This window comes from Protomyctophum parallelum, assembly GCF_964188405.1.
Source record: "Protomyctophum parallelum genome assembly, chromosome: 15".
Lineage (NCBI taxonomy): Eukaryota > Metazoa > Chordata > Actinopteri > Myctophiformes > Myctophidae > Protomyctophum > Protomyctophum parallelum.
Genome location: NC_139710.1, coordinates 44,202,943 through 44,230,730, shown reverse-complemented (window position 1 = coordinate 44,230,730; position 27,788 = coordinate 44,202,943). Strand labels below are relative to the sequence as shown.

Here is a 27,788-nt window from a genome sequence, read left to right as displayed (position 1 = left end):
CCGATACCACAATTTCTGTTAGCCAATACCGATACCGAATACGGTGATCTTGTGTTGTGTTTATAGCTATCTAGCTATAATATCTCATGTTGTGTTCATAGCAGACTCCTCACTCAAATGTGCACTTGCAGTTTGGGCAACTCGAAAGCAATCTCCACATGCCCCAACATTTTATTTACCTGCCATAGTGTCAACTCCTTACCACTGTGTTGGATCGGTGGTTAGACTGGCATATTTGCCGATGCCGATATGATCCGATATCACAAATAAGGGCCGATACCGATACAGTATCGGGACATGTCTAGTAATAACCCGCGGTGCCACGGGTTATAAGTGCAGCCAGACTTCATCTGCCTTCTAATGCATATGCATATTACAATGGTATATTAGTATCGCAACGCAAGGCTAGCAGGTTATGGAGCTGCCAGGCGTGCAGAGAGCAGACTATTTAACAGCATTTCTTATAAATTGAGCTGAAATTTAAACAAATAATTAACAAAATAGTATACCCTCAAATGTTTTGTTCTATCAAATGCAACATTATAATTAGCTATGACTTAGCAGCATTTCTTATAAACTGAATTATAAATTAAACATGACAAAACAGTTCCCCTGGGTTTTTTTCTCTCTTTTTGTCTCTTCAATTCAGCAGCACCAGGTTGTAAAGCACAAAATGTCCCATCCTGGCACCAATAACAGTATATATTATACAGGTATATTATGATGTCAGTGGATATTCCCATTCAACAGCACCAGTTGCAGAGAGGAGCACATACGCCTAATTTATGCCTCGTTGCATAGAGAGGAAAAATCGGCCAATATCGGTCGGTATACTGGTTATATCAGCGCCGATAATCGGTCTATCCCTACTCAAAACACAACAATAAAGTTCACTGCGCTGGATTACTTATCTCAAGCAAGTCTCTGTACTGTCTGCAAGGTGGTTTTTAATTAATTAAAATGAATAGCTAATTAGCCTAATGGCTTCCTCGAAAATCTAACAAAGCATATAATATGCTTTGGAAAATGTCAAGTAGTATACGGTGAGTCACAGTCGGCTAAACATACCAGACACACACACCAGGCCTCGTGCACCACAGGACCTCACTAGTGTGCAACATCAGTACCATGAGCTGTAAGTAACACAGATAATGCTAAATTCACTGTGGTCCTGGAGGCATTCCCTACCACAGCCACAGGAAGCGCAACATGCACTATGACTAATCACTCCTATTATACTGAGATGACTGCTCCACCCCCCACTCCCACCCCTCTGCAGCTCTGCTGGTACACACACACACACACACACACACACACACAAGTCCTCTGAAATTAGCTCTCTTTTCTGTGACGCTGCTATTACAGAATGTGACTATCTAGTTTCATTATTAGGATTGAGGATTGCTGTGGTGGTGGTGCGGGAGGAGGAAGGAACCCTGTTTGAGAGGTTTTCATGGTTTGGCAGAGGTTCCTGTTACGGAACAAGAAGGCCAAAGTTTAGACTACGTTTCTAGATCACCGACACAATATAGACGCTCTGCTGTGTTTGTGTGCGTGCGTGTATGTGGAGGGGTGCATCAGTGTGTGTGTGTGTGCGTGCGTGTATGTGGAGGGGTGCATCAGTGTGTTACAGTGAATGGCTTTGCGTGGCATTGAGTATTTGAATTCCAAATCCCTTTGTGCCCTGCAGGCCTCGACTTCCTTAGACGCGCCGTCTTTGTGGCTGCGTGCCCCAGATAAACACTCCATTAACACTCTGACATCTTCTCACGTGCCCAGCCCCAGAGCAGCACTTCCCTCTCCTTCCCTCGTCAGGTTCCTCAGTCCACGGGAACTGACCCAAAGGACAAACTGTCCCCGAAATGGAATGCAGCAAAGGCAGGCTGGCCTCCATGGCGGCGCCACAGCGCTGCTGTCCTCCTCGTCTCCTCGTGTGTTGTCCTCAGAGGACAGAGACAAACAGGTACAGGACAAGTGAACACCAATGTGAGGGCAGGGAGGTTTGACAGAAGTGTCACTTCCTGTTTGGTCTCTGCTAGCTCTTGTTTCCCTTTTCTCTCTCTGTCTCTCTTTCTCTCTCCCTTTCCGTCTGTCTCCTCCCACTGTCTTTTTGTCCTCTCATCCGTCCTTGTCTATGTCTTAAATCTCTCTCAAGCTATGCATTCTTTCCCCCCCATGTCTCTGTCTTGCCTCTGTTGTTGTCTGTCTCTTTCTGTCGGGTGAGAACTTTCTGACTAGAGCGTGCACGTGGCTACATGAAGCAAGCATATGCAAACCTACTCACTGCAGTGCGAAGGGTGATAATGTATTTACACCAAAATCCTATATAGGATTGCACGCCGACATTCAATATCAAGTGTACAAATTACCACTGCCACTAATGCCATTAATGCTGTCGTCGCTGTGTGCGTGAGAGAGACACTGACAGTAAACACTGACACAGCCATCTGTCCTAGGCATAGCGCACGTGTGCACACACACACACACACACACACACACACACACGCGTGCGTGCTGATTACAATCATGCAACCAACAGTAAGGAGCACGATTGCAGATATTATCTTCAGAATATTCATGTACTCTTGTCTATAATAAAAGACCAGCCAGAAAGGTGCAAGTAAAGTGCGTGTTGTCTTGTGCATTGAGTAAGTCCAGCACACCTGGGAGTTCTCATGCCAAGTGAAATGTTTCCTGCTTGTTTACTGAAGGGAAGCAGGGCTGTTTCAACCCTCAGCCTTATTGCTCTAATTAGACAGAGCACTAGCTCAGTAGGTCGAGCCTGACCATGTTTGGTCCGAAACCACATCCGCCTACACACTGATGGGCCTTAAAACAGAGGGAGAATCTCAGGTATTCTACACTGTGGGACTAATTAAACGAGTGACTGCATTATTCAGGAAGCTAACCTGGCTTCTCAGAATTAATGGAATACATTTTAATGACTTCCTCCATTGATGAAACATCAAGGGCTTTATTTTCCCTTTCAGGAATCATTACGTTTTGACTCATGAGCTACACTTTTGTTGTTTCTGTCATTGGTGCAGTCATATTAGCGTTCTTTTTTTCCAAGACACAGTGATTTCACTGGCAGCGCAAATCGATTGTGGAATAAGTCTACGCTTTATGTTGATGTTGGAATGCATGCGGTTAGAATGTTTTTGAAACAGAGCTTGTCAAATAAGTTGAACATCCATGTCATGCTGAGCAGTGCTCTAGAAATGCCAGTGAATGTAGGCCACAGGCAGCCATACAGTAGTATTGTACCATTGATCCTTTCCCTCGCTAACTTCTTCAAAAGGTGAGACCAAAATATGATGAGACGGCATCTAATAAGAGCTCATATGCGATTCACACACACATCTAGATATAGAATCTAACATTCCTTATTAAGTCAAGCGTTAACCACTTCCAATCTGGTCCCTATTTTGGGCATGTCATTATCCTATCCTACATTAAAATTGGTTAATGTGAGGACCGGCCGGATGGTGGGCTGACAGGCAGAACACGGCCATGTCACTATGACTCAGACATAACCATAATCAAACTACACCCATATATATATGCCTACCGGTATATATGTCATACACATAATAATGGGACAGACCGACTTCAAACTCGGCGAGCGCATCAGCAGGGGCCCGATGATGTTTGGTGACCGCAGTCGAGTCGTTGGGATATGCGGTTGTCCAGAATTGCACATGGTCTCTGACACTATACTCAGACATTTGGTCGGATCGGCCATGCGACGTATAGGTGTGATGATTCCAAAAATGGTCCAAAATGTAAAATAAAGAAGCTAAAATAGCAGATCAACAAGCTGTTGTGAGCTTGTAGCACAGTCACACATATGCATCGGTAGGGGATCAGCCAACGCATGCAGACGTGTTAAACTCGTCAATTTGCTGGTGTATACTGTAGTTCATTTGACTGGTGTGTGGTTTGTTTGACTGACTACAGATGGCTAGACAATCAATGCAATTACTCAAAGGAGTAACAGAAAGGGATTTCAATTCCATTATGTAGACACATGTCACATTTATACACACAGCTGTTCAAACATGGCCGGTGAATTACCCTAAGACCAGGGCTAGTTGTGACACAATGATCCTTGTCAATAACTCTTACATTTTACAACCTCGAGCCATCAAAGGCCAACAGATGTGAGCTCTCTTCTTAACCTCACCCTAGCCTGAGGTCAAGGAAGCTTTGAGAAGGAAGAGAAGTGGTCATGTGACTGGGCTGCGCCATGACACTTTCATGGACACTTTCATGGGAGCCAAACTCACACCAGAAGTGCAATGAATACATGGCACTGAACGCAGCCGGCTGGACCAGCTCATAACAAACATTATTTATGAACAATTGAGACCTTTGTCATATAATCAGTTCAGGAATATAAACTAAGACATATCACAGGTTGTTTTCTAATCACTTGCTTTTGATGTACACAGAGTGTACAATATATAATTTTATCTGAGGATTTAAACAGCAGCAGGTATCGTTTCTGGCTCCGAAGTATGGGAAGTCTCGCGATACTTGGTACGTTCAGAAAGCTCTTTACCATACCTCTATAAAAAATCGAAAAGCAACACAGCAGACAATAATTTGTTACTTCTTCTGTTATTTTCCAGAAGTGATTACTTTACAAAAGGTCTCAGTCATTCATAAATAATGTTTGTTCATGAGCTGGTCACTGAGCTCTCATTGACTCCAGTGCATTCTGCCAAACTTCCGGGTAATTTGGCTCCCATGAAAGCGTCCATGAAAGTGTCATGGTGCAGCCCAGTCACGTGACCACTTCTCTTCCTTCTCAAAGCTTCCTTGCCTGAGGTCAGGAAGTCCACAGAGTTCCCTCACACTTTCCAATGAGTGATGATGTGTTTGAAGAAAACAGTCCCTCTCATTAGGACAACATTAAATGTAAATAAATTAGGGAACTCGATTCTTCAGACAGTCTCTGGGTAAAAAAAAGCATGTTTCTGAATTGAAAGAGCAAAAGATTTGAATGGAAATACCAATGCAACCACAAGCTAATGCAGGAAAGTGTGTGTGTGTGTGTGTGTGTGTGTGTGTGTGTGTGTGTGTGTGTGTGTGTGTGTGTGTGTGTGTGTGTGTGTGTGTGTGTGTGTGTGTGTGTGTGTGTGTGTGTGTGTGTGTGTGTGTGTGTGTGTGTGTGTGTGTGTGTGTGTGTGTCTGTGTACCTTTTCCAGTAACGAGAAATATTACTACTATACAGTTGCTTTTCACCAAAAGTAACTAGCAAAAATGTTCTTGTGCCTTGGTGGAACTGTGGGTCGAGACTCGAGATATGTGTCACGTGTAACGTGATTTGCGAGTGTTGGGAGGGTTTACAGTACAGTTGGTGTGTCCAACATACAGTCAGTGCATGCAAACTCATTTTCAGATCGTTAATATAGAAATCTTATGTTAAGCTTTCCAGATGTTGGCAGCTGAAGAGACAAGTCCATCTCCATACAGTAAATGCTTTCTTCAGCTGAATTTCCATCGAAGTTTATTCCTTGTCCGAATAGCATCCAAATTACTCTGCACTAGTGTTTTGGGAAAGCATGGTTTCTATAATCACCAATATGATCCTCTCTAGGGCCTGCAGCTGTATCCAGTCATTTGTGCGCACACATATTCGCTGCATTTCCGTATCTGCTCTGTGTATAGCATATACATATACATGTAACATGCAAATTAACTTAAGATAGTATTAATTTAACTGATATGGGTATACATTTTGTTAAACCACAACAGTAACAGAAAAGTAATATAACAGGTTACTTTTGGCAAGGTGTAAGTAATATAACTTAAAAGAGTAACGATCGTAACATATTATTCTTTCTGTAACAAGCCCAACATTGATGCAGGTACTGTGCATGTACTGCTGTAAATGAACATATTTCCCCAGTCCACATTTGCCCTCCATTGAAACATGGGCATGGCTGACCTTCATAAGTAAAACATCGGGAACCAGCTGCAGTACAGCACAGTGCACAGTCAGTAGCCATTAAGGGACACTATACTGTGTACAGTACATACATAAATCTACCATGCATGAGCAGCAAGCTTTTGCCATGTCGTGTTTTGCTTGGCGCTGCTGTAGCTAAAGTCAAAATGCACATGGAGAGAAAAAAGAGAGAGCTCTCTAGTTGACACTGCAAATCGCATCTGTGGCACGCCTTATGGCTGTCGATTGGATGTAATTAGGTTTTCCTCCTTTGCATTGAGAGCATGTTTTTTAATATCTCCCTTCCTTTTAGTGGGAAGAAGAAGAGCGTCGAAGGAGAGAGTGGGGATGGTGGGTTGTTTGCGGGGAGGTGTGGGGGTGGGTTGCATAAAAAATGCAAATATATGTTTTTACATCCTACGTATGACAATCACATTTCATGACTTTACCTCTTCCACTGTTGTATGCTAAACACGTTATGTGTCTTGTTATTGTTATAAATGTGACTTTTGTGTCTTTGATCCACAAGTCAGACCTCCCTTTGCTCTTTTTAGTCATGCTTTCTAGGACAGCTGAGTGAGAACCACCTCCACAGATGAATAATACATGGCTACATCACTAACAGCACATTAGTTTGAGTAGAGTGCTCCAATCACACCTTGTTCTGAGGGTTTCAAAAAACAGTTTCTCCTTCCTCTTCCACCTAGGAGACTGAGCTTCATGATGTTCTACAGGAGAAGAAACACTTGAGTCTCCAGTTGTTCAGCAATAGCCAAAAGGCAGTCGAGTATGAGAAGGTAAGAGACGACAACTGGGTCATGGCTTCATGCTCTACAATGAACCTCCAAGCATTTTATCTTCACCCACATCTCACAGGTTTTACTTGACATATTATTACCCCAGGTTCTGTATCTAATGGTGTTTCTGTCACATTAATAGATGACCTGGTGTTTGCTTCAGACAGTGACCTTAGGCTGCACTGCCCCTGTCTTCACATTTCCTCTACAATATTTTAGTCCCACTGCCAGTCAGACAAAGGTGCCGTAGGTACAACAGTAAGATGCTGCCTGGATGATTGCGGTGCGGATGTTGAGCTGTTTCACCACCTATAGCCTGTAGCCTCCAATACCAATAAAGCACTATCACCTTCCTTTTTTAGCTCATAGACCTCAAAGGCTGTCTCCAATGATAACACAGGGGGCCAGAGGAGACTAACGAACACAGACTGGGCACTAGCTAGGCCTCGCTATACGGGTGAGAAAGCAATTTCCTGGACGAGGCGATTGGCAGGTGGCTGCTGTGAGGTTGAAGGAGGGTGGGATGCCGGTTATTGATGTCGTATCAGGCGTCTCTTGCAGCAGCTATCCTCCAGTGTTATCACACGGACGGATATGAGAGCACCACTCTGCAGGGCAGCGCGGATATTAGCCCTCGCCTGCACCCCCTGTGTTCAGATGGTTATCGTTTGCCTGAAAGGTGTGGCTGTGAGCAGAACCGCCCTCGTTCCATGTTAGCCTGTCACTCCAGCCCGGATCTGATGCATCTGATACAGTTGACCGGCAGTTTATAAATCCATGATCGTGCACACATCTCTCCACTAGTCTGCGGTTAATTCATTCTGGAATGTTTGTTTATAGATTCTTCCAAAAATAAGACAGGCATAAGGAAGAAAAAAAGGAAAGAAAGGAGAAAATCTATTTATCTATCTATCTATCCATCTATCCATCTATCCATCTATCCATCTATCCATCTATCTATCTATCTCAAAACCAGATTTCTCCCAAATATTACCTTTTGGTGATGGCCGGGACACCAATGTCAGGACCACATCTGTACCTGTAAACTTAGCTGTCTATACACTATACAGTTATTTGTATCCATAGATAGCTGCGCTGTGGTCCATTGCCTATAGGTGTTGTTGTTTTCATATAGCTGCTGTTGTTTGTTGAAACAGCCTCTCCTAGTAGTCATTAGTCATTCATGACTGCGCTGAGAAAGGGATATTACTACATTATTGCTGCAGGAGCCAGTCACCTTCTTGGTGATTATGGCAATCAGAAGGTTGATTGCAACACACTAGCTTCTGAGTTATGAATGCAATTGTTCTGTGACTGGGCAATGCTTCATACAGTGTGCAATACAGATTGTATCTATTCTAATCTATTGTACAAGTGTGTAATTGTTTTGAATTCTAGGTTTTAGCCCTTGGTTTATTGGTAGGAATTGCTGCTGCCACGTTATAATAATTTTAACTGCCTTCATCACTATTTACCATTGGTTGGATTTAACGGACAACCTAAAAAATAAGTAGGAATCATCAAACAGGGGACAATGTGTCCTGGCTTAGCCATGAGCAAGTTTGAGGTTATAAAAAAAGTATAACAAACATCGGCCTCATGGTGGTGCTATAACAGCCGATGTAAAAATATTGGGGCAGAGGTTCTGCTCATGGCCTCTAGGGAGTGTGTGTGCAAAAGCTTCACGCCAGTCAGTCCAACCGTGCCGGAGATTAGCTGCCCACAGACGGAAAGGTGGACGGACGCACAAGGATGGATGAATGGACATAGTCTCAGCCACTCCTTCGGCCTGGCAGTGACAAAAATGATATAGTTGTGTACAGTATATTGTAATAATAACAATGTGTAGTTGTCACAAAATCACAAGGCACACCTGGACCTGTCTCATAGGCCCACTGTTTTTGGCCCTTAGCTCTTTGCTTGTTCTTTGTGTACAGGTGATAGCTGAGTATGCCCAACTCAAAGAGACCCTTGGTATTGTGACCCAGGAGAGAAATTCAGCTCTGTGGGAGAAGATACTGCTCCAAGGCAAACTGGAGAACCTAGAGCAGGTGCTCAAGGTAAGAAACCCAGTTTCCAGGGAATGTGTATTATACCATCCCCAATTCAGGTGTTATTAGAGTCTACTCTGAACCTCCTGCTGCCAGCCCCCTCCCTGCCTGCACTACAGTGACTCCACCTGATAATCTTCCTCTATCTGTCTAATGTCCCTGACGTGTCTGTTGCCTTCCAGTGCCATTTTGGGAGGTCTCACCGGGAGCTGTGAAAGAGTAGAAGCTCGGAGCAGTCTGCCCTGTCTGCCCCTCTACTCCTTAACATTGTTCCACTGCCCCAGCCCCCTCCCCCCCAGCCCCCCCCCCCCAACTAGATTTCCAAGGTATCATTGCCATGTCAAAATGTTAGGGAGAATCCCTTTTCAATCCCATTTCGAATGCTCTCTCTCTCCACCCCATTGGCTGTGCTCATACACACCTTCCCTGTATCTCTGGGCTGCTTACCAAGCAGGCACACGAATGGGCACCTGGCGATGTGACCAGAGCACTGTGGAATGTGATTGTGCATGAGGCAGGCCAAGGAGCTTGGCAACAGTCAGACGGGGGTGGGTGAGAAGAGATAAGACAGGCTGGGGTTTGGGATCGGGGCATCTCGGGAGGGTAATGCTTCATTTATACTCGGTCACGCTAGAACAATAACAGATCTACAGCTTACAACGCGCCACATTGTGATGCTTGTAGATCCGCAATTCTGGGAGCGCTGCGCCATTGAGTATAAACTAAACATAAGCATATCTAATCTACTCTCCCACTTTCCGAAAACTGCAATTTGAAGCTAACTTAGCCTTGGACTGCCACCAGAGCATGTGAGCGGAGCGGAGCGGCCGATAATTCTGCTCTTCGCTCTCGACGGCTTTTGTTACGCTCGCTCCGCGCTCACGTTCATCTCCCCCCACGCCGCTCCTCGCTCGCTCAGCGCTCACCTTCATTTACGCATGGAGCGCTCCCCGCTCCGTGCTCGCTCCGAGGCTACACTCAGATGCCCGCTCCGCTCAGCAGAAAGAAATGACGGGGGAAAAATAAAATGCTGTTTTCCTGAAATTGGCTAATTAAACCTGAAGGCCTTCGTTTCAGACCGCATGTTGCAGCAACATGCAGTCTTTTTTGGAGCATGATGTAAATTAGCCGTGCCGTGTGCATTGAGCGGCTCGGAGCGGCTCGGAGCGGAGGACAGTTCTCGCTCCGGAAGTCAATCTGACACATTTAAAAACCCGCTCCGCACTCACGTCAAAATCCCCCCGCTCTGCTCCTCGCTCGCTCCGCGCTCCGCTCCGCTCACATGCTCTGACTGCCACTCCCATTTTTTTTGTTTGGGTAACACATTGGCATATTTTTTTTTCCTAATTTTAATGCCAATAGAAACATCCGCGATATACATACTATGGATTATTTTCACAGGGCATTGCTAGTGTAATCTATAGTATTGCCACCAGATGGCGGGAACGCACCATTATGCCGATTTTGACCAAATAGACGAATCTGGCGAAGTCACTTCCGGTTCAACGGTCGTAAACATCCGGTTGTAGTTTGACCCTGAGTCACTAGCTTAGCTGTCCGGGATGCTAAGCTACCATCGTCTTTTTCATAACTAAGTCAAATTAAGCTCAAATCAAGCCCAAAACATCCCAAAATATCGCATTTTTTGCAGCGATGCACATAAAGACTGTGCGCGTGCGTGATCGACCGTGCACGTGAGGATTTCGGCCGGTTTTAGGAAGATTACATCCAAAATTAGCCAAATTAGCGAAAAAATGCTTATTTTTGCTCCGTTGAACCCCTGATGAATGACATTGATTGACAGTTCGTCATGTCCGTCAACGGGAGGTTTGTATTTATAGCATTAATCCGTCATCTCTCCATTTCCGTCAAGTGGCGTCCAAGGGTTAATGTCGGCAAGGGACACTGTCCTGCGATGGTGTAGCAATCAAGTTTTATATGATGATAATGTCATATATAGACATTTGATGACATCAGGTATCCTCGACATTGAGTTTCATATTGGCATGATGTCATCTGCTTATTTCCCCCTAATATGTTTACTTCCTGATTGTTCTGTACAGTAGTAGGAAGACTGGATGACACTATTTCATAGATAGTATTGTATGGCTTCTTGTGTTATGGATGACCACGTACTGGAGTTTGCTCACCCGTTTCATGTAACTAAAATCACACCTGTGTGAACTGAGTGGTGCAACTCCCCTCCCCCCCTCCTCTCTCTCTCTCTCCCTCTCTCTCTCTCTCTCTCTCTCATTAGCAGGCAACAGCGCCCCTACTGGTACTCATTATATGATGCTCACACATAGGTGAACGTCACATACATGAACGTCACATACATGAACGTCACATACATGAACACGGACAAAGCTGTTCCTTGGAGTGGTTGCACCACTCAAAAACCCTGTATTGATCATGCAAAGACAACCTCGCTGAGGACAATGTTTCACACAGTGTCAGTAATGAGACTTCTATCATGGATTGTGTTACTTAAAGGGGGCAGCAAAACGACAGTATCTGTGCACTGATGGTTGTTTGTTTCTGCACAGCAAAGCATCTCCTATAGTCCTACTCCTCATCCATAAGCATCCTTCCTTACACAAACTGATCTGATTTCTAAAGGATCATTTGACATAAACTATAACTGATACTGTACGTGCCGTGGCATATAGTTTATGTCAGCGGTCCCCAAACTTTATTGGCCGTGCACTCCCTGTTGCCTCCTGACCTATAGCTGACACACCCACCCCCCAGCGCTAAGTTTTGTTGTATTTGGTCGAAAATGATACATTGTTTTAATTAGTTTAATATGATTATGGCAAATAATCGCAGAATGTCACTGCACTGAGACATGTAGCTGCCTTATACTCCCGCAGCTGCTCCTTACAACAGTGGTTTGCCGGATTTTGCCGCTTGTGCTAAATAACACCATAACACCGCCATTACCCTTTTCATATCCCCCTAGAAGGCGTTCACCCACAAGGGGTGCACACACCACAGTTTGGGAAACCCTGGTTTACGTCATTCTCAACGTTAAAGTGTGTTCTGCGTCTCAGCACCTTAAGCAGATATACGCAGACTGTGTGTGTGTGTGTATGTGTGTGTGTGTGTGTGTGTGTGTGTGTGTGTGTGTGTGTGTGTGTGTCTGTGTGTGTGTGTGTGTGTGTGTGTGTGTGTGTGTATGTGTGTGCCCGTGTGTGCGTGCGCATGCATGTGTGCCTGTGTTATTTCTATGCACATATCAACCTGTGTCATTCATGTGTTTGGAATAGAAGGCTGGGCATGCTGGGGATCTTTTTGTGATTCAGTTGTTAGTCCTACTAATAGCAGCCCTTTCTATACCCTCCCCCCCGTCCCCACCCTATGCTCCCCCCCCCCCCCCCCCCCCCCCCCGCCTTTCACCAATGGCTCCCCCTGGCCTGGCCGACAGCATATGCGCGAGGCTGCAGAGAGGCGGCAGCAGCTAGAGTTGGAGCATGAGCAAGCCTTGGCTGTCCTCAATGCAAAGCAGCAGGAGATTGACCTCCTTCAGAAGGTAAGTGCATGGGGATACTAGAGTCATCGCTACGGAGACGTCATTGCAAGGCCATCATCCCTACCCTCGTCAGTAGAGCCTGACCAATTTATCGGTCGGCCGATTTCGGGCCATCACAGATATATCAGTGTCTGCATGTATTGTCCAATATGTGCTGATATGAAAACTTTTCACGGAACATAATGCAGAAAAAAGACACTAGGGGATATTTAGGAATTGTAGCCTACTATTTTAGTTTTTTGCAAACATAATATATAGTGGAGGTATTAGTACCTTTATTGAAAGGATATCACTGTGTGTGTGTGTGTGTGTGTGTGTGTGTGTGTGTGTGTGTGTGTGTGTGTGTGTGTGTGTGTGTGTGTGTGTGTGTGTGTGTGTGTGTGTGTGCGTGTGTGCGTGTGTGTGCGTGTGCGTGTGTGCGTGTGCGTGCGTGAGGCCTATATATAGGCCTATATAATTATATACCTCTATATATGTAGGCCTATATAAATGTGGTGTTTTGTGCTTTATCAGCTTGCCATTGCTTTGCTGGGTTATTGTGCTAACAACATGTCACAAAGTGATGCGTTGATGATCAGCATGTTCAGGTTTCAGTACTTCAGTCTCTTCTCTCTCTCCGCCTCCCTCCCCCCCCCCTCCCCCCCCCACCCTCTCTCCCTCCCCCTATCTTGCTCTATATTGCTGATGGAGATCCCCTCCCTCCTTCCGGCCCCCTGTCTTTACTTGCTCTATATTTCTGATCGAGCTTCCCCTCCCTCCTTCCCTCCCCCTGACGCATAATTTGGGATCGCACTCTGGAATAGTTGGCACGCCACGCCACGCCCCCCAAGGCGCTGATAGAGTCCAGACCGTCTCCAATTGGCTGGCTGTTTCCAGTATGTATAATAATAACGTGCATCCTTAAAACTGCTTCATGAATAAGAGTTAATAAATTGATGGCCATCATTATTCTATTTTTCAGCATATTTAGAAGTTAATTCCGTTTCAGTTCGCTCTCTCTCTCTCCCCCCCCCCCCCCCCACCACACCCCCTCTCTCTCTCTCTCTCTCTCTCTCTCTCCCCCAGCCCCACGCACCCTCTCTCTCTCGCGCACGCACTTTCACAAAATATCAAGCGAGATATGAAGTAGTTGTCTCATCACTATACAGTACATCAAATATGGGTATGGGCAATGATTAGCCTCCATCCATCTATTTATTCACACAATTGCATCTTAAATCAGAGATGAGCTGGTCTGTTCCTTTATATCCACGTTTCCTTTCTATGACAAGTTGACAACTACTTTATATCTCTGTCGTTATTAAGTGTGTGTGTGTGTGCACTCACGAGAGAGAGAGAGAGAGGGAGAGAGGGAGAAGCGTCAACTGAACTGAATGGAAATAACTATCTATTTATAAACTCTTATTTAAAAATCAGATTTAAGGATGCACATTGTTATTATACATTCTGGAAACAGCCAGCCAATTGGAAACGGTCTGGACTCTAGCAGCGCCTCGGGGGGCATGGCGTGCCAACCATTCCAGTGTCGATCCCAAATCATGCCCCCCCTCCCCCGCCCTCATTCCCTCCCCTTCTCTTTACTTGCTCTATGTTGCTGATCGAGCCCTCCCTCAACTTAGGCATTTACAATTTAGGCATTTAGCAGACGCTCTTGATCCAGAGCGACTTACATTTAAGCAAAAACAAAGCATGTCATACATCACATATATGAAAAGTAGTTATCATGAATCGTGTATAAGCTAAGAACGTAACAATGGAGTATCTATGTCAACTATACATACTATACTATATTATATATTATACAATATACATGTGTACTATAAAGTGCTATGACTACATAAAATGCAATTCTAGTGCTGTCTACGTAACGAGCTATAAGTCTGTCTAAAATACTATCTAAGTCGACATAAAATGCTATCTAAGGGGCTAGGCTAGGGCAAGTGCTACGGGCCATGGTGGAGTCTGAAGAGGTGGGTTTTCAGACTACGGCGGAAACCCTCCTTCCCTCCCCCTTCCCTCCCCCTTCCCTCCCCCTCTCCCTTTCTCTCACTCTCTCACTGATCAAGGTCTGGTCTGACGTCACACACAACAGAAACCATGGCCTCACAACAGCGTTTTGCACTTACCTAACAGAACTGATTTGCAGCGATGTTGGGCATGTCCAGTGCATATACTGTATGGGCTTATTTGCCGATATGTGCTGACGTTGGAGATGTCCACTGTCTAGTATTATTGTGTGTGCATGTGGACATTTTGGGCACGTGGAATGTCCACGAGCAGAATTGTATTGAGGCGCAGAGCTTGTGTATTTACTTTGTATTCTTTTTCTGACAATAGTGTTGGGTGGATCAGAACACTAACAGCCGTCCTAAGCCTGATGTCTAAAAATATGTAAAGAAATGTTACTCCACTCTATTTGGCAGTTTGTCTGTCTGATCTAACTGACTTGAAAGTAAGGCTGAAAAGTGATGGGAATTGTCACAGACACCTCACCTGGATTGGAAAACAAAGCATTAACAGGCAGAATCCTCCATTTACAAGCAGTTCGTTCGTGTTTCATCTTCCTGCAGAGACATTGAACTGCATTTCTGCATTCTCTTCAATTAATTGCCTGCGAAGTGGATTCACAAAATCGGAAAGTCCACAGATGTTCTTTAATTCCAACGTTAGTTTTTCTCACAACAGATGTTCCTGGTCTCCAAAACGAATATAGAATGTATTCTTTTTTGTTCTATATATATACACACGGTACAGTGATTCCATATTACCCAAAGATTATTATTCTTGATTGCACTGGAAATCTTCATGTATTTTTTTAAGGGAGCATTGTTTCAGATTGCTAAAACATAACTGATATGCACAGAATCATAGAACAGATCATTGCACATATAGAGCACTGTCACAAGTTCACAGCCACTCAAACAGACATTTTGACAGCATTTGAACCGTTTCACTGACCAAAGAGGTTGCTATTATATAACAGGCAAGATTAGACACAGTAGCCAGGTTCAGAGCTGGGCCACCGATAGTTGTAAATCATTTTGGAGCATCAGATGGGTTGGGTTTACTGGACAATTTAAATGGTGTCAGGGTGTTGCTAATCACAGAAAAGTGTAATAAATTAATTTTAAAATATTCTTATGATAATATAATCTTTGTGTGATACATGTGATAATCTGCCATAAATCTTCCCAATGCCATCTGTGTTTGTTCTTTTGGCACTGGAACAATTCCTATATGTTTTACACACAAGGGAAAATCTCCACAGAAGGCTTTTTTTTTGTTATTTCTTTTACCCCCTTTTCTCCACAATATAGTCTGCCAATTAATTCCTCCCCAAGTCCCCATGTTGTTTCCTACTGACTCACCTGCCAGTGAGGAGCTCCCACCGGGAGGACGTAGAGCCTTTGACCTACTTCTCCCGCCCAACAACAGCTGACAGGTGCCGCCCAAGCCTGTAGGAGTACGTGCAGTGACAGTAGACCATATTCACACGGCGGCCATGTTGGCACTTTGCATTGAAAAAACACGGTGGCAATGGGGTGGGCATTTCATTAGCTTAAAGGACCACTTCACCACTTTTCAACCTATCTTCATATAATAGGTCCTCACTAATAATCATGATAAAATGGCACGATGTTTTTCTACTCAGTCTGTGTCTCATAGGAGGGCTGTGGGCAGTTTAGAAACCGTCTTCCAGTGACATCATCATTAGGCAGATTATTTTTTAAACAAGATATTTTTACAAAAATGTTTTTTTCATTATTGTGAGAACGATGGCTTCCATTTTCACATTGGAACGTCAGGACTAGAAAGCCTGCAGTTTTTATTAGCTTGTATTCCCCATCGATGATGTCACTGGAAGACGGCTTCTGAACTGCCCACAGCCCTCCTATGAGACGCAGACCGAGTAGAAAACAATTGCGCCATTTTTTTCATGATTATTAGTTAGGAGTCAGGACCTATTATATGAAGATAGGTTGAAAAGTGGTGAAGTGGTCCTTTAATGGCAAGATGGCCACCATGTGAATATGGTCTATTATCACCCACCCCGCGCCCCAAACACGGACCCATTGTGTTCTTATAGAAGCTCAACAAAGCCTGATGCACGTGGACCGCGGTGGATTCGAACCCCCAGCCTGTGTGTTGGTGGGCAGGCTCCACCCGAGGCGAGCGCCACTTTAAGAAGTGTCAGACTTTCCACATGTCCTCACAATAGAATCGTAATATTCAGATTAAAGTAAAAAATTTGATTATTTGGCTCTGGTAAGGTTTCTCTTTATACTACTGTACATGCTGTGCATAGTTATGTATTCATTGTTTCATTGTATCTCAGGCTCAGGTTGAAGCTAAGAAGGAACATGAGGGCGCTGTCCATCTGTTAGAGGTGAGTGTCTGGGCAGTGGGGGAGGGGAGGGGAGGGAGGTGAGACAGGAAGAGGAAAGAAACTTGGCACTGAGTCAAATTGTATGTGGCAGCTGCCTGAGTGAGTGAGACAGGTCAGCCTGCCAGTCAAACATGTGCAAGCCTGGAGCCATTTCCTACGCCTCTAAAACATTTGCTAGAATGAACACTTCTTGTAGCTAATAATTAACCTAATTATTTAGTATAATCTCTGCTCACTTGACCTCAACAGTGTTCTTTTAATTATCAGTCTTTTTGAATAATAATCAGTTGTTGTATTTGTGTCATACATGAACATTATACTAGTATTTCATCTTCCTACTGTTGTTGCAGTCAGTTTGATGAAGAATTATGCAGCATGTGTGCTACAGTGTGCCTTAAATTCTTAATTCTTTCCTGATTTGTATGAGTGAACATACAGTATGTGTAGTGTGCTTAATTTATTTCCTGCATTGATCTTCACTGTGTTATTGGTGTGTGTTCATGCATATACAGAACCACTTGGACAGCATGCAGGTATTTCACAATTGCTTTTATTTATTTACTATTTTTCCACCTCTCCCTGTACAGTCTATTGGATATACTGTATCTCCCCTAGTTTTCTTTGGCCCAGGAGGTATGGTTATCGAATGCGATGCCATAACTGGAATCAGTATTGTATCAATGGTACAACTGATCCGTTGTGTCTTGAATGCATACACTGTAGTACAGCAAAGGTGAAAGACAGCTCAATGACTATTGAAATAATGTATTGCGTTTAACTTGAATTTGGTTTTCAATGTGAATACTCTGCTGTCTCAGTATATAATCCGGAGCTTTCCAGATACAGTAGCACACTCACCTGTCATCAATTTCACCAAAGGGTTCTTAGGCATCAACACTTGACAGTGATAAAAGGTCATGCACGGCCTACTGTAGTGTTTCTTTACTTTTGTGGTGGCTGAAATTAGTGATGAGATCAATTGGAAGTCTTTTAGTCTTGAATAGAAGTAAAAAACAACATCAGCTTTTGGTGAATATTTACAGAACAATTCCACTTGCTGTATAAAAGATTGTATATATAACATATATATATATAACTGTCAAAGCCCATACAGTTTTAATTTATTAGACCTTTAATTGTCCAGGTAAATCACATTGAGATTACGCAATCTCTTCGAGGGGTCATAGAAGTTTCAAATAAATACAGCTAAAATAAATAAATACAGCTAAGATATTTGCATTTTAACTAAAACTTTATTAATTTGGGATCTTTCAGATATGTTATATAGAAGAATTAGCCCACCTAACGGTAAAGTTAATAAAGTTACAGTTAACTGCTCCTTTTAACAATATGTTAATCTGTATTTGATTCGGAGATCAAACAGCTGGACAGTGATGAATGAGATTGTCTTTTCATTGCCAACTGAGTACGTTATAGTATGCCCTTTTAACTTAAGCATGTAATTCACATAGGGCTGTGACTCACCAGTCACCATACAGTATAGAGAAGTGTATGATGCAAACTAGCTAGTCACCTTCTGTACTAAGTCAGTACAACATCAAACGCCGGAAGGGCCGTCCTTCTTCAAGTTGCATGTTTACATCCTATAATGACATATAATAAATAATAATGACTGCATGAGATGCCCACAGTAATTTTAAGATAGCATCTTAACAAAGTTGTTTGTCGCTATGCACTGGGCAGTGCTGAAAATTCCACCCCAGTGTGTCCCCACCATTGTCCATGGTTTAGATTGTCTTAGGTGGATGTGAGATTGTGTGGTGTTTAAGAGCTTGTCTTCTCAATGGTTACACATAAGAGGACATCATGCACTAGTACTTGGAATTTCCACTACACCTGCCCATGCAACTATGCTGTACATTCAAAAGAGTAAAGGTGGGGAGGAGATTTCACTTTGCAAATGTAATGGGGTTGACTGCATGGCTCTACGGTGTCTTGCTGAATTACTGTTGGCCCATTTGTTCGTTTCATTACGTCTGATGGTTTCTTGCCTTTATTTTACGATCCCTGTTCAATGAAGTTGAGGAGCGTTTCCCGCACCTTGAACACGGTGCAGTTTTTGGTATGCATTCTGACTCTGAGCAAGAGGCTACTCTTTAGAATCATGTACTGTGCAGTAACTGTAGTCCTGCATGCGATTTTGCACACTGTTTGTAGTTTAGGTGTTTAGGAATTGTTTCGTTTGTTTTGCTCGTTAGGTCTCTGCACCTATTTCTCTGTACTGAATTATCCCCATATATTTACAGTATTGTCCCAGACCCCATTCCACATTCTGTTTGTGTGTAGATGTTAGCATAGCACTGTGTATATGTACCTAAAGATCTGGCATTCTATCCTGCATGCTGCTTTTCCCTTACTCTCTCCTTCTCGTCATGTGTTCTTGCCATCCCTCTCTCTTCTCTCTCCTCTGAATACATCACACCAGGCCAAGGTCCGAGAGCTGGAGGAGAAATGTCGGACTCAGACTGAGCAGTTCAATCTCCTGTCTAAAGAGCTGGAGAAGTTCCGGTTGCAGGCTGGGACGTTTGACATCCTTAGCACTGAACCCATAAATCTATGCGAAACCCCTGGATCGCCCAACAAATCCCTGTCCCAGCTCCTTAATGGACTGGAATCACTAGGGAAAGGTTTGTGGAATCTTATCGAACCACAGTTCATATATATTATATTTTTATTTCAAATCTTTGCTTCTGGGGCCCCTGGAACAAAATATTTTAAGATGGGGGTTTGTGAAAAAGTTTGAGAAGCACTGCAGCAACATTTATTTATTTATTTTTCAGAAAAACAGACATTTGTAGAATCGGCCTCATGTCTTCTTAATGGGTTAAAGGACTTTGTTTTTGGAATGACTTTGCATGTCATGGAAAACCACAGTGCTAGTGAATGAATCCATCATTGCAGTCATTTTAAAGCTGTTTGCAACCATTCTGCACTGCAGAAAACAAGCCAGTTCTTCATAATGGCGCAAGGTCGGGTAAACAATCATGTTGTCTAATAAGAAGAGAGAAACAAACCGCTGATGGAATTTCTAGTCTGGAAGGCAATACTTGTGGTGTAAACTAGAATAAACTCTAAATTGAAAATTCCTAATAAGTAATCATGATAAGAAATAGCCCTTATGGGGAATGAAACCCAAGCTGATTTTGTCGTTTGTTTTCCAGTTCAGTTTTAAAACAGAGCTGCTGCTAATCAAATTAATAATGGGTGTGTTAGATGTAGGTGTACCCAGGCTACAGTAGTCAACAGGTGTGCCAATGCAAATTAACACACCCATTATTCATTTGATTAGCTGAATTTAGACTTATGCCATAAGGGCATATCATATACTGATGACAGGTGATCAGGGATCTCCATATATGGGCATAAAAGGGACACAGGTAGAGAGACAGAAACAGACATCTCCATATATGCCTCTAGTATGTATAAAATGGTGCTATTTTGAAACTCAAAATGTTAACCATATATAATTGAAAATAGAACAAGAAACCTAAAATTATATGGTAATACTCACTCTATATCTATACTCTTCTGAAAAGAGTTTTAAATCTAGCTATAATCTCTCAAGCAAGATTAATTTGTTCCCAGATTGATTTCATGTGAGCATTTCCTTTGTTTGTCCCTAAGGCAATGACACGCAGATGAGTAGATCGCTGATATCTGAGTTCATACGACCACTCCAGATCAGTGGGGACAAGCCTGAGCTGCTGTCTGTCAAGCCAACATTCCTCACCCGCAGTCAAGCCAGCAGTACTGGTCGGGCTTTGCTCTCTGAGGTGCGTCCTCTTTTTCTAATACAATTAATTATATTAGATTAGATTAAATCAATTTATTTAATTTATTTACTTTCATTCATGAAACCTACGTTTTGGGGAATAAATGATTAATTTGTCGCTTCATACTATTTTTTTCCCACTGACCCACTGCGTCTCTGACCCTCTATTTGTTTCTATTTGAACACCTCATTCAAAGCACCACTCATTCATTATAAGCTTGCTCAAGTATTGTATCACAGTAACTAACAAATTGCAGAGTAATTGGCCTTGATTTATGAGGGAGATGGATCCAACATCTGAATCACCACTAGAATTATTCCATTGCCAAGTACTGTATGGGAAATTTGCTTTGGCATGTGGTGCAGTGGCAACCCAATATAAAATATATAGACATACAGCAGTGAAATCTGCACAATAGAATAGTGAGGAGCAATAAAGAAGGTCTAATTACATTTGAGCCGAGTCCAGAAGGCTAACAAATACCCCATGAACACCCTGGAGGCTTCAGGCTTGATGAAAAGATATTCATTGTAGCCATAATTGTTTTGACTGGATTGCTGTCAAAACCCAATACTCATTTCAAAACATACTGTAGCTCTAATTTCTTTGCCATTGAAAGTGGTAAATTACTGACCAATACAGCCATATTATTCCACTGATGGCCATTGAACAATGATGTTCATTACTTCAGTTGACTGTATTTTTAAGATTTAAATTGCTGACCATCCAGTCTTGAGTGCACTTCTCAAACCTTAGGCTACCACCACCCTACACTATAGTGACTGTGATAGAGTGGCCAGGCTGATGCAGCAAATAATATGAACCTATCATTCTGTCAGTGTGGGGAACAGAAACTGAAGTCAGAAAGACCTAGTAATTGTTTTCACGCTCTACTGCTGAGAGTTTCGTCTCAAGGTTTATAGGGAAATATTTACCAGCTGCAACAGTGTGGCTGGTAGTATTTTCATCTTGTTCTAGCCTGTTTTCTATTTCTGTCAATGTGATAGCATCAAAGGCAACATTGTGCATGCTTTTTCTATTACGTGTTATTTTTGTGTTAGGGTAATAAAATATATCGGCTATAAAGAATAGTTTTATTCTACAATCCAGTTGTTGCAACTCTTGCAACTTGCAAATATTTTGGGGGGGAAAAAGTCTAAAACAAAGCAGAATTTCCATGTGGGAAAAACATAACATAGTTTGGACTTAGATTGACCAGTCACAACTTGGTGTCAATATGCCACTTGTGTTGACATTTATGTTGACACACCCATGCTCCAGCACCAAGTTAATCTGCAGCTCCCCATAACACAATTTGATGTCACAGCTGGCATGATCTCATCAGAGGGTGGTCTCTCGTAGCCTGCTATATCACAAGATGAAGCAAAATCCTTACAGCTTAGAAAGTGAAGTGCAGTAGTTCTTGTAGTGGTTTTATGTACATAAGGCAGGACTTCTAAAGCAAACACTGGCAGTATATATCATTAAAATGGGGTATTTATTTATTTTTCATTTCCTTTATTAGATGGACAAGGAGATCAGCTCAACCACAAGGTCCAAACCGAGGTACACCGGCAAGGTTCGCCTATGTGTTGCTCGCTACAGGTATGTATGTATTGTTATGTGGTCTGGTAGGACAGTGGTTCTCAACCTATGGGTCGGCCCACATGATTTTTCGTGTCCCAGATGACAGTAAAGTGACAATTTAAGACTTTTAATTCTGGTCAAACATTGGCAAAATTGTCAAACAATTTAAGAAAGAGGCAGAAATTGTGAAAATTGCCGATCTACAAGCTCAATGCCTCAGTTCAAATATATTATTTTTGTTTGCCTGAAAATGCCTGAAAATGTTGAGAACCACATCACAAGCAGGGACAAGTCACAAACAAACTAATGTTCCTCCCGGACCGACGTAATCGTTAGCGATCACAAGGTTCAAGGTGTTCTTTATTGTTACATGACACGTCTTGACAAGACAGTCTTGTGTACATGAGCAGATAAGTGAGAGCTAGTTGAATGTCCTAAGAGAGGAGTGTGATGATAATAAACAGGGCAGGCTTCTAAAACTCCTTGGTAGACCTCTGCATGGACATAGCTTGTATATAGTATTTATATTGTCTCACGGGGTGTAAGCTCAGCGCCTAATAATGATGCAGTGCTTCTACCACAGAAGAAAATTACCTGTCAGCACAAAAAATAATTGGAATCCTTAGAACATAAATATAACAATGTAGTCCAGTATTTTCCACCAACACCCTTTTGCTTTAACATTTTTGCCTGAGAAAAATATATACCTTGGATGTTTTAAGCAATGCTATTACTTCTCTCATGGAGACTATTGGATCCACATACACATACCGTATAGGACATTGTGCTGTTGTAGATGTAACAAATGCCAGTGTCTGGATGTTTTAAATGCTTGGATGGGATTTATTTTCAATTAGTCTGAAATACAGTACAGTAATGTCACCTTGACCGCTGCATTGTATGTTGTTTTTCTTCTCACTCTAGTTATAATCCTTATGACGGGCCTAATGAGCATCCTGAGGCAGAACTTCCCCTGGTGGCGGGGAAGTACCTCTACGTTTATGGAACGATGGACGAGGATGGCTTTTATGACGGTATGACATCCCTGCACTGTATTATTTTTGTACTTATCAACCTCTCACACTAATGCGGCAATATCATTATTATTTTCTCTCTTTACCTCCTATCTCTGGTGTTTCAGGAGAGCTGCTGGATGGACAGCAGGGCCTTGTCCCCTCCAACTTTGTGGACTTTGTCCAAGATGAGGAGACATCCTCTACTCAGCACAGGGAGGGGACTAAAGAACCTGGCTACCTCAACCACAGTAGCCTGAGCTCCCAGAGGATGGGTATTGGTACGGGCATTGGAACTGGCACAGGAATAGGCATCGGCTTGGGAACGGGCACGGGCATGAGCTCGAGCTCGGGCATTGGCACAGGTTCAAGCATTGGGACGGGTTCTAGCTTTGGCACCGGTTCCAGCTTTGGCACGGGTTCCAGTCTTGGCACAGGTACGAGCATAAGCAGCCTGCTGTCTGACAGTAAGCTGGATTGTCTGAGCACCAGCAGCCTAGGGATGGACCTCCTGGGTACCTGTAGCAATGGCACAGGAACCCTGGATGTTAGCATTGACGAGGTCGGCGAAGACATCGTGCCTTACCCCCGCCGCATCAACTTGATCAAACAGTTGGCCAAGAGCGTAATCATTGGCTGGGATCCCCCCGTGTTGCCACCTGGCTGGGGCTCCATTAGTGGCTACAATGTCTTGGTTGACAAGGAGGTACGCATGAGTGTCCCCTACGGGGGCAGGACAAAGTCTCTTATCGAGAAGCTCAACCTGGCCACCAACACCTACCGTATCTCAGTGCAAAGCATCACAGACCGGGGCCCGTCAGACGAGCTACGCTGCACTCTACTCGTGGGCAAGGATGTGGTGGTGGCCCCTTACTATCTACGGGTGGACAACATCACACAGGTCTCCGCGGAGCTCTCCTGGATGCCCAGCAACAGTAACTACAGCCACACCATCTTCCTCAACGGTTCGGAGTATGACATGGTCAAGCCGGGGGGCTACAAGTACCAGTTTTTCAATCTGAAGCCCATGACAGTTTACAAGGTGAAGGCTGTGGGGAGGCCGCACCAGGTGCCTTGGCAGCTTCCAATGGAACATAGAGAGAAGAGGGAGATCTCTGTGGAGTTCTGCACGCAACACGCAGGTCAGCATTGCTTTCACATCACTTCACTTTCATCTATCTTTCTGCTACATTGAAAAAGGAATTCTTAAACTCGACCATATCATTAATTAAACCATAAATATAAAAATGGCTCGGGTAGCCATGCATCTTCTGCATTGTAGCGTTCACTCAATTTCTGTGGATACAGATTCTCTCCCGTATATTTTCCCTCTAGGGTGCATTTATAAAATTAAAAATAAAGTCTAAACAGTTATTAGTCATTTATTTAGTACTAGTCCTTACCCGTTGTGAGATATTTGCCCCCCCCCCCCCCTTGTGGCCGTGAAGGGTACTGCGTCCGGGTGCGTTTGTAATTGACTAATAAATTAATTAATAATCATTAATGTGTCAAATCGAAAAAAGGGCTTCGTTACGCCCTCCATATTCATATGGTCAATGCCTGTGTGAAAAGGGAGTGATTGGTGCAGGCAGTAAGGAGTTACGGCACTGTTTCTGACAGACACACACACACACACTCAGACATTGGTTAATTATAGTATGATGATTGTATTTATCAATTTGATTAAGATCAGTGTGCATGACTTTTCTTTTTCTTTACAGTATTGTAGCCCTCCTACGGTCCTGCACTTATTACACTATTACACACATTTTAGAGTGTGAATATGTAGAGAAAGGTCCTTGTGCACACCTACAAGGACAGGTGCGTCGGAGCCGGCAAACAAATGTGAATCATGAGAAAAAAGAGGTCCCGCAACGTTTCGGTCTATAACGACCTTCATCAGGTATCCAGAGATACCTGATGAAGGTCGTTTAGACCGAAACGTTGTCACTCAGCTGAAATAAACTGCTGCTCTTTAAGTGAAGACAGTGTGCTTTTTTCTCTTTTTCTCTTTTTTCTCAGAGCATGAATATGTACCTTACTTGAGTGTATTTGGGATACAAAACAACAGATTGTATTTTCTAGACTTTTGACCCACCACTGGCACTATTCCTGTTGTATTTGATTCCTGCCTGATAATCATTGGATACTGTTACTGTACTTAACTTCGGTAACATTTTTTCGCTTGCCATTTTAAGATTACCCTCTAGAGTTTGTATGTATAAGAGTGTGATAAGCAGCATAAATGATATGATATGATAAGAAAGGTTAATTGAGCAGATACAGGACAAGAGGAGTGTACACTAAATGAAGCTGCCATGACAGACAAGAGGAGCATCAGAATCTGTATTGGAGAACGAAACTCTAAAACCTTATCCACATGAACCCTAGCAAATATTCTGTAAAAATAGCCGATCTACAAGTATAAGCTATGAACTTGTAGATCAGCTATTTTAGGTGGAGAATTTAGTGTGGGAAAAGGAGAGACCAAGTACAGACCCACGGGTTTCCCTGGTCTACAAAAATAGGAGTAAGGTTTAGTGCAAATACTAGGCTACTGTATCTGTAGCCTACTAAGTATAGTCTGTGTCCCCCTCCTGCTTTGCACACTGAGAGAGACATCACATCTGCAGCATACAGCCGATGCCAGCACCATTATATCTGGTTGTAAGAATGAGCCTCTTTTTAGCTAACTGATTTGGCTTATACATATTGCATTAAGTACAATTATAGAGGTCCGGTTACCCAGAGCGCATTTAAAGGTATATTCAGTGATTTCACTTAATTCAAATATCACTTATTTTTTTGTTTTGTTGTGATAATCCTCCCTACTATAGAGTGTGCTGGCCATATAAGGAGTTCCTCCCTGTCCCCAGTTAACCCCTGGGGGTCAAAAAACCTTAGGTTTCGTTTTTTACTCTCTATCCTGATTGGACGAAAGGCTGGGTCCCACAGCCAAAAACGAAACCTAAGGTTTTTTGAGTGAAATCACTGAATATACCTTTAAACTCCAAGATTGTACCTTAGAGCGAGGGTTCCCACTTTTCAGGCCACGATCCCCCAAAATAATCAAATTTGAACTGGGGACTCCCAGTCCCCACCCTGACAAGCACTTGGAATTGTAGGCATTACAAGCTCTACAACTACAACAGGCGTTGTGAGCTGTAGTTCATCTATTGTTTGGCTTAAATGGGCTATTTTCTTTCTTATGTAATATTTGAACATTTGGCCAATTTTAGAAATGTGTAGATACATATAATACTATACACTTACACTGTGTGTTGGTTTGTTTACTTTTGAGTGAAAAAACAATGTTGCTCATTAAGCTAATCATCTGGGGACCCCCCAAAATGATTTGGGAGTCCCGACGCCCAGTTTGGGAATCCCTGCCTTAGAGTGACTTAGTGCTTCAAGGCTGGGGAGGTGTGGATGAACCGGGAAGGCAGCTGGAGTTCTGCGTAAATGGCAGCAGTGCATCCTGGGAGTGATCTTATTACAGGGAACATCGGGGGGCATAAAATCGCCATGCGATGGTGGCACATGATAAGATAAAGACAGCATTTCAGAGGCTTTCAATTACCAGGATATGATCTCGTTTCCATGGAAAGAAGACGCCAATTACGTGACCCACATTGTTGCCCCCCCCCACCTTGTCATGTGCCATTCCAGTCCTGTCTTAATGGAAGCCCTTGATGCCTCCGTCCACTCCCATTACTATTTATGCAACATTTAGTCTTTTGGGTCAGATAATTCAACACAGCCTAATGAACTCTTCAAATGGATCATTTCTATCAGCTACCCATGGTGAGGTTGAGCTCATTAAGAGAACTGAACAAGTTGTACCGGTCTCCGTATCAGCATTTAGGGACTGTCTGTCTGTCAATATAGTGTACAGTATATGGCGTCAGGGTAGGCGTACAGTGTCTGTGTCACATTGTTGGGGGTTCGCTAGCCCCTCCTATATTCAGCTATAGTGTAACATTAAATTCCCATTGGCAAAGAATGGATAATTTAATTCACACTGGTTGTTGGTTGACAGGCATAGTTAAATGAGATGGAAATGAAATGCGATTGCATCAAAGACTCAGTGCTCACATCTGCTTTTAGAAAAAGGTATCCGGGCTGACCCTGAGTGCAGGATTGTGATGAAGATGTATTGATGATGGTTTTTAGATAGACTATTATAGCTATTGGTTGTAGCCCTGAGATACTGGTAGCCCTGTACAAAGGTTCTTATTGGTTTAGTTATATGTAGGCATCAGTGATACACATACGTTTTACAATCACGCCGTGGCACAACACTTATGAATGCTAGTGAATACAAACACTAGGGAAATGCATAGATACAGTATACATACATGCATTCAATTGTGGCTCTACAAATTAGGACATTAACATTTATTAACAATTACATGTATTCCTTGTAATAATTTACTTATTTTGATTTTGTTTGCATATACAGTAGTGCATATCCACTTCATGTTTGAATTCACTGGTAATAAGGCAAACAAATTTACAAACAATGTTCCTGACTTAAAGCACACACAAAAACTAACTTGCCAGAGCTGATTACTATGGGGGAATTTAAAATGGAGAATCAAATTAGTTGTCTTGGTGCTTTCAATGCAATCGTTTTGTGTCATCGGCCCTGTCTGTATTGTGATCACTTGG

The 27,788-nt window shown here is 43.0% G+C and overlaps 1 protein-coding gene across 1 annotated transcript in view; it reads left to right on the top strand.

Moving 5' to 3' along the window:
* Window positions 1–1,834: 1,834 nt before the first annotated feature.
* Window positions 1,835–27,788, top strand: part of rimbp2b (RIMS binding protein 2b) — a 49,216-nt gene continuing 23,262 nt past the window's right edge. Inside the window, 11 exon segments of the mRNA XM_083785033.1 lie at window positions 1,835–1,963; window positions 6,664–6,753; window positions 8,691–8,813; window positions 12,232–12,336; window positions 16,673–16,723; window positions 17,236–17,256; window positions 19,170–19,371; window positions 20,369–20,517; window positions 22,043–22,122; window positions 23,029–23,138; window positions 23,246–24,259. Of these exon segments, the coding sequence (XP_083641159.1) occupies window positions 1,868–1,963; window positions 6,664–6,753; window positions 8,691–8,813; window positions 12,232–12,336; window positions 16,673–16,723; window positions 17,236–17,256; window positions 19,170–19,371; window positions 20,369–20,517; window positions 22,043–22,122; window positions 23,029–23,138; window positions 23,246–24,259 (2,041 nt within the window). The 5' untranslated portion in view covers window positions 1,835–1,867.